Source organism: Monodon monoceros, unplaced genomic scaffold (genome assembly GCF_005190385.1).
Source record: "Monodon monoceros isolate NGI ecotype Baffin Bay Population unplaced genomic scaffold, NGI_Narwhal_1 Super_Scaffold_15, whole genome shotgun sequence".
Taxonomy (NCBI): domain Eukaryota; kingdom Metazoa; phylum Chordata; class Mammalia; order Artiodactyla; family Monodontidae; genus Monodon; species Monodon monoceros.
In genome coordinates, this window is record NW_021703771.1 from 17,395,822 (window position 1) to 17,413,014 (window position 17,193).

The 17,193-nt window shown below is 41.9% G+C and overlaps 1 protein-coding gene across 1 annotated transcript; it reads left to right on the top strand.

The window, feature by feature from the left end:
- The first annotated feature begins 736 nt into the window (after positions 1 to 736).
- Positions 737 to 15,885, top strand: PRSS35 (serine protease 35). Its single transcript, XM_029223993.1, has 2 exons — positions 737 to 862; positions 12,917 to 15,885. The coding sequence occupies exon 2, from the start codon at positions 12,936 to 12,938 to the stop codon at positions 14,175 to 14,177; it is 1,242 nt and encodes a 413-aa protein (XP_029079826.1). The 5' UTR covers positions 737 to 862; positions 12,917 to 12,935; the 3' UTR covers positions 14,178 to 15,885.
- The last annotated feature ends 1,308 nt before the right edge of the window (positions 15,886 to 17,193 follow it).

The following is a 17,193-nucleotide window of genomic DNA, read 5'->3' on the forward strand; positions in this document are numbered from 1 at the left end:
GATTAGAATTTTGGTGGGTCTGAGGTGGGCAAACATCTTAAAGGAGGCTCGTCCAAAGTAGAGAAAGCCTACTAGCCTCAGGACAGACAGAAACTGACGCGCTCCCCCTGGAGGCCGCATGGGATGCTTACAGGGTGACCCAGATCCCAGCCCAAGGCAGGTCGCAGGTCCTCAGTTTGGATGTGGGCGCCTGCAGGAGCCTGAGACGCAGGATTTGCCTTGTGGAGAGCGCGTCCCGGGCGGAGACAGGCTTGCGATGGGGTTGGGGAAACGCCCCTGGTTCTTGTAGACGCTGGGGTCTAAGAGCCGGGGGATTGGGACTCAAAGAAGCAGTCCCGAACACCCTCCCCAATCCATCCAAGCACACACTTGGAAGTATCTTCTTAACCTTATTTAAGGGATGCACGCTAGCACAGGGACAGACATCTCTTGTGAACCCACTCATGAATTTTTCCTAATGCTGGGGGCAGAGGCGCTGGGGTGAGAGGCTGCTCGGTCCGCCCCGCACCTCCTTGTAAACCCTCCCCAGATCCCCCCTCCTCCTCCCCGCCTGACCCCCTCCTCCTCTCCCTTCTCCTCCGACACCCCCTCCCTCCCGCGGCCGCCCCGGTCCCCGCCCCCTTTCCCCTCCCACCTCCGCGACGCCGCGCTCAGCTTGCCTCCAGCCTCCCCGCAGTCTCAGCCGCGAGCTCCCGGCGACGCTGGCGGGCGGTGGCCGGGCGCCCAGGCTCTGACTCCGGCTTGTCCCGAGGCTCGAGGCAGCTGCACCCCTGCCCTCCTGCCTCGCCAGCGTCGGTGACTGCCTCGGGGGCACTTTGATTCGAGCAAGGGCAGCGCCCCCGGGACCGAGTAACCTTCGCAGGTAAAGATGGAGACCCCCCCCCGCCCCCGGACAGGGCGAGACCCTAGAACCTGGAAGTTTCCCCCGAGAAAGGCAGGACCCACCCGGGGAGAGCTTCTTTGAAGGGCTCTAAAGATAGGGATCAAACTTAGCAGTTTTAAGTCATCAAAGAAGCTACTCTTCCAAATAGGCAATTCTTTGTGTCGGCCTCTGCACCGTTTAATATCAACAGTAAAATTGTTTGCATTGGAATATAAATGAAATTCTTTCTAGTTAAGCACTACCAGAGGGGACCCTCTTTATTTTTATGATTATTAACAGATGCCATTGAAAAAAGGTGTAAAACGCATTCCTGGAAAGCCTCGTGTCCTTGAAAGCCTCTTTGGCAGAGTTACTATGAAAGCTAGGAATCTCTCGCTGTCTCATCAACCTGGCTGCACAGGTCAGCAAAAGGAGCAGCGCAAAACAGTTTTTAAGCGAGACGATGAAATGAAATTGAAAAGTCTTGGACTTGCTTTAAAATACTCTAGGGAAAAAAAAGGTGGGGGAAGACAACTGAGTGAGACAAGATTGTCAAAATATTGGTAATTGTTGCCGCGGGATGACGGGCATGTGGGGTTGTGATTTTCTACTTTCTAGCTTTCTCTCTACTTTGGAAATTTTCTATCATAAAAGTTTTTGTTTTTGGTTTTGGTTTTTTTTTGCGGTACGCGGGCCTCTCACCGTTGTGGCCTCTCCCGTTGTGGAGCACAGGCTCCGGACGCGCAGGCTCAGCGGCCATGGCTCACGGGCCCAGCCCCTCCGCGGCATGTGGGATCCTCCCGGACCGGGTCACGAACCCATGTCCCCTGCATCGGGAGGCGGACTCTCAACCACTGCACCACCAGGGAAGCCCTATCAGAAAAGTTTTTGAAAAGTTGTAGAAACACTTCCTGCCTGATTCCTCTGACCTTTTTACACTGTCATTGATTCGAAAGGAGCTGCATATCCTGTCTAGGTGTTTTTTTTCCCTTCTATTATCTCTTCTCACTTCTGAAATTCTCATTTTATCCCAAGTGCATTTGTCTCCACAGAGAGTTATAGAAGTCATATGTTGCTGCTTGGAGAATTATGCTTAGGATCTGGTATATAATTTAGAAGAGAGAAGGTTAAAATTCCAGCCAAGTAAGACATCTAGGCTTGAAAGTAGTGTGTGAGCATCATATGGAATTTTATGTTTATTAGGACATAACTAGAAGAGCTCCTTTAACGTGAGAAGAGGTCGGATGTGGATACTCTTCCTGTTTTTCCTCCAGACAGCTTGGAAACCTGCACACTTTTAAGAATCTTTTCTGTGTTTTCAAACGTGAGCTTGTTTAGCCTCGTGCTTGGCACATAGAATGTGCATATTATGTTAAAGTAATCCATTGCTAATGTGAGTTAATTTCCCCTGCTGAGTTCATTACTTACCTTTCTCTGCCCAATGCTCAACTATCCAAGGCAAGCACATTGCATTTTAACAGCGGGATCAGACTCAGAATTTTGGAGGCTGAAGCTACTTCGCCTGGGTTAACTTTGCACATGAGAAATCTGAGATGAGAGATTGGAAACAGCAAAGTTAAGTATGAATGTTATTATTTTATGACTTTGCTTAACTAATATTTTTTCAAAAGCTTCACAAGCTTTAACAGATGTTTGCTTAGCTAGAAGCACAGTGAGCGTAAGATGCTTTAAAGCCTGAAGAGTAGCAAACCTAATACAGTTCCAGATATTCTTCGCTTTCAAAGGCCAACTTGCAAGATAAAACGTAAGTCAGGAGCCATACGCTGTGCATTTCCTATGTCAGTGGATGAGAGAGCCAGCAGAGGGTTCCCTTGGGGCTCCCTCAGTGCCATTCACCCCAAATTTGATTTACACACAGCATATCCATTGCCCGGATTGAAATATACAGGTCCTGGAAAAATAGCTTAAAAAACAAAGGGAAGTTTTATTTTTTTATTATGATGAGAAACAGAAGTTGTGGGTTACTGTAAAGTAATCAACTGTGTAACTTTACCATCTTCCTTTCCCTCCACTACTGCGAAACTTTTCAAGCAGACATTACTCTGTCTCATTCCTGAAACTAAACTTGAAGACAGTGCTATGGTATGATATTTTGAATAGCAATTGGCATATTGTCAATGAACTTCCTTGCCATTTATTTTCAGCATAGAATCAGTGGAGAGCTTACCCTTTGCAAGTGAATTATTAAGTAGTTGATAGACATGGGAAATATTTGACAGGCTGAAGATTTTTCTTCCTGTTGAAATGAACTGCAGCACATTTGGGGGACTGTTTAGCAGCGCCCGAGGTCATAGTGGAAGTGTGCTGGCACCACAATGGTTTTGGGAAACCACCTGCCAGACGTCTGGCTGTAGACAGCATTATCAGCCCTCAGCTCATCCGGTTGGGCTCTGTGGCCTGGAGGTGGGTTTTCTAAATGTGATCAGTTCTATGTGATAACCATCTAGTATATTGTTAGCCAGTTAGACTTCTATCCCTCCCATGAATCCTACATGCTTTTAAAATAAATTCGATTTTGTACCTCAAGGAACGTAAACCATCTTAAGCGTGGGACCTTAGATTGGGCATCACCAGGCTAGCTTCGCCATCTAGTGGTAGAAGTCGGGATAGCAGGCAAGTTCCTACCCACCTCCCCCCACCCCTCCCCTCACCCGGGACTAGGGATTGAAGCGGCTTGAGGCTCAGTGATGAGTAAGTTAACTTGTGTCTTTTTCATTTGTGATTTAATCTAGGACTTTAGAGCTAAAAGAGATCTTAGAAATTTTCTAGTCCAACTCGATGGCTAAGGAGGACTTATCACAGAGTTTCATAAGCAAGGAAAGAGGCTTATGAAATGATGCACAGCACTGCACTGTATTTGTCGAATAAACAAATTTATCTATCCTGTTCCAATTCTTGATTCTCCCTAGCAATACTGCTGCATGCTACAGGAATGTTTTATCACGATCTTCTGATTTTAGCTCTAAAGTTGTGTGTCTGTATAATTTTCCTAAAAATGAACATTTTCATTTATGTTTAAGTCTCTGAACCAAACGTTCTTTTCCCCCTTATATCACTCCCCACTACTTCTTTCTTTCCAAACAACCAGGGCAGGCCGTTTTAAAAACTAGGTTTTTACCTTTCTAAGTATATTGCTATTGCTGCTGTAAGAAATTACCAAAACCTTCGTGACTTAACCCAGTATCCTATAATTCTGGAGGCCAGAAGTCCAGAGAGGGTCAGCAGGGTTGCCTTCTCCTCTGCAAGTTCCAGCAGAGAATGTCTCCTTACCTTTTCAGCGTCTAGAGGCCACCCGCATTTTGTAGCTTGTGGTCCTGCCTGACGCTGACCTCTGCCTCCATCTTCACAGATCCTTCTCGTTCTTGACCCTCCCGCCTCCTTCTCAGAAGGATCCCTGTGATTACATTGGGCTCACCTGGGTAACCCGAGCTAATCTCCTCATCACACAATCCTTAACTAAATCACGTTTGCAAAGTCTCTTTTACCAAGTCAGGAACATAGTCACATATGACACATTAGGATGTGTTACAGGCATAACTTGGAAATACTATGGCTTCATTTCCAGACCACTGCAATAAAGTGACTATTGCAGCAAAGCGTCACGTGATTTTGGGGGTTCCCCAGTGCATATAAAAGTTACTGTAGTCTGCTAACTGTGCAATAGCATTATGTCTAAAAAACAATGTATACAACAACTGAACACACACTTCGTTGCTAAAACATGCTAACCATCACCTGAGCTTCAGCAAGTGATAACCGTTTTGCTGGTGGAGGGTCTTGCCTCGAGGTTGATGGCTGCTGACTGAGCAGGGCAGTGGCTGCTGAAGACTGGGGCGGCCGTGGCAGTTTCTTGATATTAAGACACTACTGAAGTTTGCTGCATCGATGGACTCTTCCTTTATGAACGATTTCTCTGTAGCATGCAATGCTGTTTGATAGCATTTCCCCCACAGAACTTCTTTCCTGAGCTGCTTTATCAACTAAGTTTATGTTACACTCTAAATCCTTTGTTGTCATTTCAACAATCTTCACAGCATCTTCCCCAGGAGTAGATTGCATCTCAAGAAACTACGTTCTTTGCTCACCCATAAGAAGCAACTCCTCGTCTGTTATAGTGTTATCATGAAACTGCAGTAATTCAGTCACATCTTCAGGCTCCACCTCTAATTCTAGTTCTCACGCTGTTTCCATGATACCTGCAGTTACTTCCTCTACTGAAGTCTTGAACCCCTCAAAGTCATCCTTGAGAATTAACTTCTTCCAAACTCATGTTAATGTTAATATTTTGACCTCTATGACTCATGAATGTTCTTAATGGCATCTACGATAGTGTCTTCTTTCCAAAATTTTTCAACTAACTTTGCCCAGATCCATCAGAAGAATTACTATCTGTGGCAGCTGTAGCTTTACGAAATGTATTTCTTAAATAATAAGACTTGAAAGCCAAAATGACTCCTGATCCATGGACTGCAGGACAGATGTTGTGTCAGCAGGCATGAAAACAACATGAATCTCATGGTAGATCTCCCTCAGAGCTCTTGGGTGACCAGGTGCATTGTCAGTGAGCAGTAATATATTTTTTTCTGGGTTAAGAGTCCATTTTAATTAGATTCAGTTACTTAGAATCAGTTCATCTCAAAACTTTTGTGTATTATCAAAGAAAATATAGGCACTTCCCTGGCGGTCCAGTGGTTAAGAATCCGCCTTCCAATGCAGGGGACGCAGGTTAGATCCTTGGTTGAGGAACTAAGATCCCACATGTGGCGGGTCAACTAAGCCCACGAGCCAAAAATAAATAAATAAAAATAAATAAAAAGAAAATATAAATTACAGTTCTCAAAATTCAAAATCAGTGAGCAGTCAGATTTTGAAAGGAATCTTTTTTTCTGAGCAGTAGGTCTCGACAGTGCGCTTGAAATATTCAGTAAACTATGTTGTAAAGAAATGTGCTGTCATCCAGGTTTTGTTGTTCCATCGCTAGAGCACAGGCAGAGTAGATTTAGCATAATTCTTAAGGGCTATACAATTTTCAGGATGGTAAATGAGTATTAGCTTCGGCTTCAAGTCACCAGCTGCGTTAGCACCTAACAAGAGGGTCAGCCTGTCTTTTGAAGCTCTGAAGCCAGGCGCTGACTTCTTTCTAGTTGTGAAAGTCCAATAGCGTCTTCTTCCAATAGAAGGCTGTTTTATCTACATCGGAAATCTGTTGTTTAATGTAGCCACCGTCATGAATTCTCTTAGCTAGACCTTCTGGAGAACTTCCTGCAGCTTCTACATCAGCACTTGCTGTGTCACCTGGCACTTTTATGTTATGAAGATGGCTTCTTTCCTTAAACCTCATGGACCAGCCTCTGCTGGCTTCAGATTTTTCTTCTGCAGCTTCCTCACTTCTCTCAGCCTTCAGAGAATTGAAGTGAGTTAGGGCCTTGCTCTGAATTAGGCTTTGGCCTAAAAGAATATGTGGCTGGTTTGATCTTCTATCCAGACGATTGAAACCTTCTCCATTATCAGTAATAAGGCTCCTTTGCTTTCTTATCATTTGTGTGTTCACTGGAGTAGCTCTTTTACTTTCCTTCAAGAACTTCTTTGCATTCACAACTTGGCTGACTGGTGCAGAAGCCTAGCTTTCAGCCTATCTCGGCTCTCCACATGCCTTCTTCATTTCTAGCTTTTTTTTTTTTTTTTGCTGTACGCGGGCCTCTCACTGTTGTGGTCTCTCCCGTTGTGGAGCACAGGCTCCGGACGCTCAGGCTCTGCAGGCCATGGCTCATGGGCCCAGCTGCTCTGCGGCATGTGGGATCCTCCCGGACCAGGGCACGAACCCGGGTCCCCTACATCAGCAGGCGGACTCCCAACCACTTCTCCTCTGCATCTGCTCCCAATTTGCGAAAGAGACTCAAAGTTCGACAAGTGCTCTCCAAAACCTGACCCGTTTAATGCTCACTTCCCACCTGTCTGCTCTCACTAGTAATGCTCCTTTCCTGCCCTGGCCTTTTGCCTAAGCCAGCACTTCTCTCTGCAGATAAAGAGAGTATCTTGTCCGGACTGCAATGTCTACCTGTTGTGTGTCAGTCTTGACCGAGCAGGTGGAGGATGAAACTGGACGAGGAGGGAGATAGCTGGAACGTGTTTTCACATTCGTGCACATGTGTAAATGTAGGCAGTGATGCTGGGAGGGGTGAGTGGCTGGGATCATGAATGGCTAAATAAAGAACAGGCAAGTTGTCAAAAGTGGTTATGCAGTCATTTCTGGGTCCTAATATACATTAAGGTAGAAGTTGGTGTTGGCCCTATGAGGTCATTGATCTGAGTGGTCCCTGACCCATATCAGCCCCCCAGAAAGTGTCTGACAGAGTAATGCAAAATTATGTTCCAAGGCAGCATACTATACACATGAACTAGGGCAACTACTTCACTGTCCATTACAAGGGACCAGGTGAAAAGAATGGCCCAGGTAAGTGTGACTCTATCACCTGGTGCAGATTCTGGATGGTGAATCAGCTCATGTTCATTTACAAGAAAAATAGTTCATTCAAAACGTTTAATATAGCAAGGTCATCTAATCTTTCTTTCATCTGCCTGACATAAGTTAAAATATAAACTTTAAAGGGTAACAAACCAAAAAACAAAAGAGAAACTGAGCCTGAAAATGTAATTATGTCATGCCATGGTAAAATTCTATACACTCTAGAAGACTCACTCAAAAAGTTAGGTTTTTCTTTCACTGTAAATCGCTCCCTTAGAGTAATTATTCTGACACTGACTGTTTCTTTTTAGGCTGAGGGCCTGTTGCAGTTCCAGAATTCTTAGGGTAGATTCAGGCTAAAAATAAGACATGGGAAATGCAATTCAAGTGTTCTGTGGCTGGGTAATGTTTAATCACACTGAAGTTTAATAGCAATGAGAAAAACATATTACAAAGCCACAGATATTCATAGAAATGAGTAATTAGGAAAGCATTCATTTGAGAAGTCTCTAAAGTGAAGCTGTCCTTGAACAAAAAACAAAACAAAGAAAAACGGAGTTTGAGAGTGTGTCAGGAACTATCCTGAAATAAAAATATTTGAGTGTAAAACTGACTTTCTAGAAAACTAAAAGTGCTATAACTTTGCCTTATATGATGAAATGTTTTAAAGTGATATTAATTCACCCATTAAGGTAGAATAATAACTATAAAAGAACTTATTATTGATTGTGTCTATGCTCTGGGCTCAGTGGTAATTCTTTGCATATATCAACTTATTTAATTCTCACAGTTACATTATGAAGTTGAGATTACTCTTATCTTCACTTTGCAGATGAGAGAATGGAAACTTAATTGAACTTAATAAACTGCCCATATTCAGTTGCCTAGTAAGTGGTAAAGATGAGACTTAACCCAAGTCTTCTTACTCCTTGGTCTGCCCTTGTAACCACTATGCTGGTAGAGATACCCAAATATTCTAAATACTATCAGCATTCACATTTCTAAGAAAGTACAAGCAAGCAACCAAACAAAAGCAATAGTAAGTTATCTCTAGTAGTTACGGGTGGTCATTTCTGTTAATAGTGCAGACCAGGTAGAAATGTGGACTAATACCTGCTTCATCAGTAAGAATTCATCTATAAATCCTGGTATTCTTGCTTCCTCCCTAATTCTCTTCCCTTCCATTCATCTCCATGGTCCAACCCATAATTAACTATGTGTACATTGACTCGTGGTGAGAGCCATGACTGCAACCTCACTTTTATTAACCAAAACTGGAATCTGAAGCCCCAAATCCAAGCCATCTGGAAAGTGACAGGGAAGGTCACAATTATAATGGAAGACAGGAAAAAGGAGGAGAATGAGGGAAGACATGGCACATTAAAGCTTTCAAAATACTGTAACTGCTCCACCAGCTGGGACCGTGTCTCTTTAGTTAGTGCTTTTTGGATGACGGGAGTCTATAGATGTATCCACTGAGCCATGGCTTGCTCTATCAGGAAGAGCTATCATTTACGTTACATTGACGTTTTACCACAAGGCAAACTTAGATTTCCCAAAAGGAAGTGTCCTGAGACATTTGCTCAGTTTGAAATTATAGGCCAAATTAGACAGGCTTACTAAATCCTTGTCCTTTATTACTGTGATTCTGAGGTCATATGACAAGGCTCTGCCCTTCCCGTGCCCAAGGATAAATGTGGGCATGGCTTTTATTCCTGTGCTCCATTGCAGCTGAGTCCCTCAAAGGGCACCAGATAGGGCTGGCCAACTAACACTCTTGCATCATCTGTAGCATCTGTAACATCAGAGGCGTTACACACAAGCCTATTGAATTTGAATCTTTTCAGAAGTATTATTAAATCACTTATGTAAAAGTATGGTTTTTTTTTCTATTAAAGGAGGAACCATTCAATATTAACAGTTGCTAACATAGTAAAAGAGCAAAGTTTAGAATGAATTTATTTTGTACACAGAGATGAAGCAGAGGTCCTTTGAAACCTGGTTAAGCAATCATCCCTGGAAAGTCCACCTTCTGGGAGGGGCTTAAGCTGCTACATCAGGACCTTGGCTGCTGAAGTGGTTCTGAAACTGTACTGAGTATCAGAATTGCCTGGAGGGCTGTGTACAACATGCCTAGCTGGGAACCCACACCCCTCCTGGAGAGTTTTGAACAGTAGGTCTGGGTTGGGCCCTGAGAATTAGCATTTTTAACAAGTTCCTAGGGGATGCTGACACTGCTGGTTTGGGGACTACAACCTGGGAATCCCTTGATGTGACAGAGTTTATTTTGCCACTCACAAGCACAGAATCTTACTAACAAAATCTTACTAACAAAATCTTATTCAAAATTCATTTTGAATCCAAAGGCAGGAGAAAAACCAATTTCCCTGCTCAAAGCAGTCAGGCAGAAGGAGTTCCCCATTACTCACAGGAGGGTCAGCCTTTTTGTTCTATGTAGGTCTTCAGCTGATTGGATGAGGCCCACCCCCATTAGGGAGAGCAATCTGCTTTACTCTATCTACCAATTCGAATGTTAATATCATCCAGAGACACCCTCCCAGACACACCCAGAATAATATCTGACCAAATATCTGGGCACCCTGTGGCCCAGTCAAGTTGACACATAAAACTAACCATTACATGGGATTTTCTTAAAAGTCTGACTACAGAATTAATGCACAGGGCACATGTTTTATTTGGTAAGGAATAAAGGAACTTCTAAATTTGAGATTCATATTCTAGGTCAATTATTTGTATAGCAAAATACCATCTGGTCTGTTATAACTTAATATTTGCATTCTACCAATCTAAATCCTAACTAGCTAAAAATTTGCAAGACTAAATTAAACAACACTGGAAAAAAAAAAAAAACCCAAATCTGAAAAACAAAACCTAACTGTGGAAGCAATACCACACCACCAAGATTTTGACGTTCTCTCTTTTGCCTAGGAATGCCTTTCACACATTTATTACTGCACAGATCATTATTACCAAGTGTTAAAATGTACAAAGTGATCCTGTGTATTTTTTAATGTGGGTAATTGGCTGATTCTCAGTCTTTGCTGTAATCATATATTAAGTACATAATGAACAGCTGTTATCACATAGAGCTAGATAAAAAATCAATTTTTAAAACTTGTTTCCCACATCAAAAAACTCCCTTCGTTGAAATTTTGCTAAGAATCAAGTAGATAAAAAGATATGTATACATCTTTTTTAAATCATCTATTATGGCCTGTTGATAAACTAAGAGGCAGCAAATAACTATGATTTTAGCTTTTTTTTTTTTGGAAAGACATAACTTTTCATCTTGGGAACCACCCAGTTAAACATACAATTTCAAGGTCTCAGTAGAGTTACTGAGTTGTTAGCCTTTGTCATTCCAATCCAATTAAATAAAATGGATGAAATACTCATTATGAAAATTGCATAAAAAGGCAACAAAAGAAAATACTAAGTGGTTCAACAAAATCATTACTGATATAATTACTGCTTTGTGTAAAGTCAAATTTGCCATGGTAATGATTAGAAAATATTGTGACACGAGTGTGGATTTTTTTCTCAAGTATATTGTTTACTGATTTTTTGGACAATATCCATCAGTCTACAGAAGAATGCCCTGTCTCCAAAATGAAGTACAAGCTATTCAGCAAACAATACTAATATTAACCAGAATCACCATTACTTAGCATTCAACTGGGAGCAAATAGAAAAAAATGGAAATTGCAAAACTTCTACATAATTTTGCTGATGCCAAGTCATGGTAAAGATTATTCTAAACTTGCTTAACACGTTCCAATGTATGATCATTCAAATTAATTGTCATGTTTTGATGAATAGATCATGTTTAAATGACAAAGAGGTTAATGTAGTATATGTTTTTGTTTTATCAAAAGAATGTTATTAGTTTGTTAATAAAATTCTGTACTTGTATATGGCAAAATGAACTCTGTTGTATCAAGAGATGCCCATATTCGGCTCTGAATCAGACACAACTTTGGCTTTTCCTGCCAGCTCCCAGGATCTTATGGGTGTACCCTGCTTTGTGGGCCATTCCTGACATTCTTTATTAGCTTTCTTTTCTTTGATAAGCAAAGAAAGCTTATGAGAAAGCCTTGAGAGTGAAGGTACTGTAGGAATAATCTAACCTTGAACTGCCTCTGCTTTATACACAGTGCAAATCATGTGCTAAGCCTGGATATTTTAACTATTAGTTAAAAACAACTTGGAACATAGCTTACAAATTTCCAAACTGCTGCTCCAAAGAGTACTACTCCCCCTCTCTCACCAAGCAACAACTGACAAAAGTCAGTTCTAGGAACAGATGTACATACCAGTGAACCTAGAGAAGCAGGAAATGAAGGCAAGAAGATGTAGACAATAGAAGAGGTATTATACAATTTAAACAGTTTTCATATGAGAGACCCAGGATGAAAGGGACTATATTTCATCATGACCATGTTCCCCCAAGTAGCAAATTCATAACCATCGCCTGTGCTCCATAAATTCTTACAATTTTAATATAAAGTAAAATGCCACTATAAAGTATTTTTGCGTGGTGCTTTGCTTAGGTGGTAGTTCTAAGCACAACTTTGTTTAAAAAAAGTACAGGGTTGGGCTTCCCTGGTGGCGCAGTGGTTGAGAGTCCGCCTGCCAATGCAGGGCACACGGGTTCGTGCCCTGGTCCGGGAGGATCCCGCATGCCGTGGAGCGGCTGGGCCTGTGAGCCATGGCCGATGAGCCTGCGCGTCCGGAGCCTGTGCTCTGCAACGGGAGAGACCACAACAGTGAGAAGCCCGCGTACGGCAAAAAAAAAAAAAAAGTGCAGGGTACATTTTGCTTATTTTCAGATAAAAGGGCCTGTGCTGTGTATTTTCTTTTTACGATCAGGGGTTCTGCTTGTGAAAATCAAAGCAGGTCAACAGCAGAGGAGCCCATTTATTTACTTCTAAAATCTCTACTGAATATTTTAGAATGTTATCCTATGATTTTAATTGCACCATCAATCAGCTTGGTCTGCAAGCCGTGATTAAGGGAAATTCATTGTATTCCAGTGAATGCTTTTTTTGAGCTCTGTGCTAGCCATTTACATTCTAGAGATGAGGAATTTATGATCCCTGCTTTTATTAAGAAGCTGAGTTCAGGGAAAGGGCCGGACATCTGCTGTTATCTTTATTTCTAAATCATTTGGAGATAAGGTTGTAGGACACCTTGGAAGGAAGATGGTGTGGCTTATGCAACAGAGGACCCCAGTGTGCCACCCCTTCTTATTCTCCCATGTGTTGGGTTGAAAGAGGGGAGAAAGAGGGGGAGATGGCAGATGGGGGTAGGATGCACGGGGATTAGGGCTGGTGGAGGGCAGTCTGAGTGAAAACAATTTACTGATTTTGGATGTCTGTATGAGCCTACTTAGTAGGGTGTTTATCTAATCTCAGTAAAATCTAAGTACAGTGAGAATACGGGCTCCTATTTGTGGTGAAGCTACCTTTAGGACCCAAGCCCTGAATGAATGATAAGTAACATATTTTAAAAGAAACCATTATAAAGCCTCTCTTTCTATTTTAAAGGACAACATAGAAGAACAAAATGGAAACAACGCTATTTTGGTTGATACTTTCCACCCTTGGGTGGACTCTCATCGATGGATCTGAAATGGAACGGGATTTTATGTGGCACTTGAGAAAAATACCCCGGCTTGTCAGTGAAAGGACCTTCCATCTCACCAGCCCCACCTTTGAAGCAGACGCTAAGATGGTGTTAAATCAAGCGTGTGGCATCGAATGCCAGAAAGAACTCCCGGCTCCCAACCTTTCTGACCTGGAAGACTCTCTCTCATATGAGACTGTCTTTGAGAACGGCACCCGAACCTTGACCAGAGTGAAAGTTCAAGGTTGGGTCCCTGAGCCACATGAAAATCTCACTGCCCAGGGAGCACCTGTGAGGAGAAAGAGACAGGTGTACGGCACTGACAGCAGGTTCAGCATCTTGGACAAGAGATTCTTAACAAATTTCCCTTTCAATACGGCCGTGAAGCTCTCCACGGGCTGCAGTGGTATCCTCATCTCCCCCAACCACGTCCTAACAGCTGCCCATTGTGTCCACGACGGAAACGACTACATCAAAGGTAGCAAAAAGCTAAGGGTAGGGTTGTTGAAGATGAGAAATAAAGGTAGTGGCAAGAAACATAGAGGTTCTAGGAGGAACAGGAGGGAAGCAAGGGGTGGTGCTGGAAGAGAGGGTAGCAGAGAGAACCTGAAGGAGAGCGCCAAGGCCGGGAGAAGGAGAAAGGAATCTGCTCGGGGCCAGAGAGCCGCTGACGGGATGCCCTCCTTCCAGTGGACCCGGGTCAAGAACACCCACATCCCCAAAGGCTGGGCTAGAGGAGGGAGGGGAGATGCAGCCTTGGATTATGACTACGCCCTTCTGGAGCTGAAGCGTGCTCACAAAAAGAAATACATGGAGCTGGGCATCAGTCCCACCGTCAAGAAGCTGCCCGGCGGAATGATCCACTTCTCAGGATTTGATCACGACAGGGCAGATCAGTTAGTCTACCGGTTTTGCAGCGTGTCCGATGAATCCAATGATCTTCTCTATCAATACTGCGATGCCGAGTCGGGCTCCACTGGCTCTGGGGTCTATCTGCGTCTGAAAGATCTGGACAAAAAGAGATGGAAACGCAAAATCATTGCGGTCTATTCCGGCCACCAGTGGGTGGACATAAACGGAGTTCAGAAGGACTACAACGTGGCCGTGCGCATCACGCCCCTCAAGTACGCCCAGATCTGCCTCTGGATGCACGGGGATGATGCCAGTTGCACCTACGGCTAACGGATCCCTGAAACGAGGTTGTGGATGACCTACATTGCAGAGAAAACTGGTTCTGATTAGTAAAGATCACTTCATAGGTTTTGCTTGGACTTGAACCCTATCCATAGTATTTCAACATGTTTATTTTTTCAAAATTAGGAGCTTTTCATACATTTTTAAAAGGTGTAGGTACGCATCCTACAATTAGATGGACACCTCAATGCCAAGTATATATTCTCCTTTACGTGGTGATAAGTTTCATTGGTGGGAAAATTTTTGTTTCTTTCTGCCTTGTTAAAGATTAGACACTCTTTAAAATTTCAAGCTGGTATCATAAATAATATGATCTCTCAATGGACTAACCCTCAGGGTCCTACTCTAAGAAGAGGCCAATAGGGTGCTGGTTGTGTATTCAATGTGAAACTGCACATACAGAGGTGGACGACTAGAATCAAGTTTGAGACAGTTATAACACAGTTTGTACTACTCTGAGGTAGACCCATTCAGCTCATGCCCTCCATGTTTATATTGTGTTTTCCATTGGGTCTGAGAAACTTTAGGTTTTTGTTTTTTTTTTTTGTGGTACGCAGGGCTCTTACTGTTGTGGCCTCTCCCGTTGCGGAGCACAGGCTCCGGACGCGCAGGCTCAGTGGCCATGGCTCACGGGCCCAGCTGCTCTGCGGCACGTGGGATCCTCCCGGGCCGGGGCACGAACCCATGTCCCCTGCCTCGGCAGGCGGACCCCCAACCACTGTGCCACCAGGGAAGCCCTCTTTTTTTTTTTTTTTTAAGAATTACAATGAACAGCAAGCTTTATAAACAAAACTATTAACAGTTTTACTGCTTTAAAAAAATACCAACTGAAGTGTTATTATTTAAGGGAGAACTACTTTGTTCTATGAAATAAATCTAATTTAAAAACAGGGAAACTGAGACATTTTAAGATCTCAAGTTTTTATTTAACTAGTATTCAGAATATGGACTTTTCAAGTATGCGTAGGAAGACAGTTCCAAAGTTAATAAATGATCAGGTGTTGAAAGCCACATCATTCTATACAGCTACACAGTCTCCTACGAATGAGGTGTTATAGTTTGAGACAAGGAATTCTATCGTCTTTTTTAAGAGAAAGCCTTTCTTCCCCTTGACAAAGTTCGCTTTTCTTAATAGGGCCACAGACATATTATTTTGGTGAATTCTCTGACTAGCGATTTTGGATATGTCCCTTTAACAAAAGTGAGTATAATTTATGAATATAGTTTTTAAAAGAAAGTTCTGATCGTTTTCATTAGGGACCAAGGCGGTGCACACACTGGGGCCATCATGGCAGCCTCAGCAGACAGAGTCCAGTGGCTGCCCTGGGGCAAAACACAGAGTAGACACTCAATACATATTTCTTGAATGATCAGATATTTGCTGAATGGTTGTACAAGCGGTTTAGGTCAGGCCATTATGTTTAAAGGGTTTTAGTGATTTGTAATTGAGTGCACTACAAAATTCAGGAGTTGCAGACCTTATTTCTGGGCTGCTCTTCCTGGTAGTGTCTAGGGTACACGCTCTTCTCTTGGGACACACCCAAGTCATTGATTCTGCCTGAGTTCCAATTTATTTTACTTGTTATTATTTTCTGTAATAAGGGGAAGTTATACCCTTGACTAGTATGCAAAGGAATACATGATTAGATTATGTTAAAAAGTGATTTTGTAAATGGTGTTGAAAATAGCTGAAATTTAGCACAAGTTATATTCTTTTATAATGTGAATCTGTTAAAAATCATTCAATAAAAATTTTTAAAATAAATCAACTATCACTCTTACTGTATTTGTATATATGTTTTACATACAAGGTTTTAGCCAGTATTAACTGCTTATTTAAAAAAATGATTCTACTTAATTCTAAGCACATTTTGCTGGGAAGTATTTTATCACTGGTGGTACTGGAATAGGGCTATTGTCTCAAAAACTTTGATCAAATCTTTTTTGGGGAAACATCTACATGATCACTGTGACTAAAAATGTTCCAAGGTGAATTCTGCACATTTGCACTCTTGCAAACACACATGCATTCTTCATCTTAGTTTCTTAGACAGTAAGTCCTGGGTTTGAGTCAGTTTGGAGGAATTTATGGTGCTTACTGTCAACAGTTTGGTTCTTATTAAGTTCTGAATATACATGATTTCCTTAAAATCACTGTATAATATACTTTTCAAAAATATAAAATTTTAGCTCATTTTATTCACAGAGGTTTGTTTCTCTCATTTTCTTCTCTTTCCCAAGAGAATCATGGATCTCATATGACCTATTTAGGACCACTAAAATGTACTACACCTTACTCAGAAAGTTTTACTTCACATACTTCTTCTGTTATGCTTATCGGATTTGAAATAGAAAATTAATTTCAATCCTCTTAGCTAAACAATATACCCCCACACACATATGTTGTCTACTGTGTGTAAAGGATGATACTGACTCATTGCTTAGAAAGACTTATCAATGGGTGAATTTAAAGAACTATTTATAAAACAACTGAAACTTAGAATTATGTATTTTTCTTTACCCAAATAATACATTTCATTTTATTTATGTTTTTTCTTGCTTAAATCAATAACTGTGTGGGCAGAAGAGACATTTTTCCTTTTTTGATATGTTTCTAGTTAAATCCCAGATATTCACTTTGAAAAAGATTTAAATATATGTATGACCAAGATCAGAGTTGTGCACAAATCATTACCTTTTTGTTTTTTCAGCTTCAAAACAATCTTTTTAATAAACTGATTTTTCTAGCTTTCTTCAATGGCCAAATCATAAAGTTCAGAGATATTTAGGATATTTGGTCTAATTGGTGGTGAAATCATGTTGTCATTATATGGGGTCAGTGTATAGGCAGATTCACAATTCTTTATCGATTTGCCATTCAACTAAGGGGAAAAAAATCACCCTCAGATGTTTTTTTTTTCTAAATAAAGTCTAGGAGGGCAATCCCCTGTCTACTTCTTTCTGTATTTAATAACTGGCAGTTTGATCCAGTTAGTGAAACTGT

Coding starts and splice junctions, on each gene's coding strand:
- PRSS35 (XM_029223993.1), top strand. CDS start 12,936: ATGGAAACAACGCTATTTTGGTTGATACTTTCCACCCTTGGGTGGACT.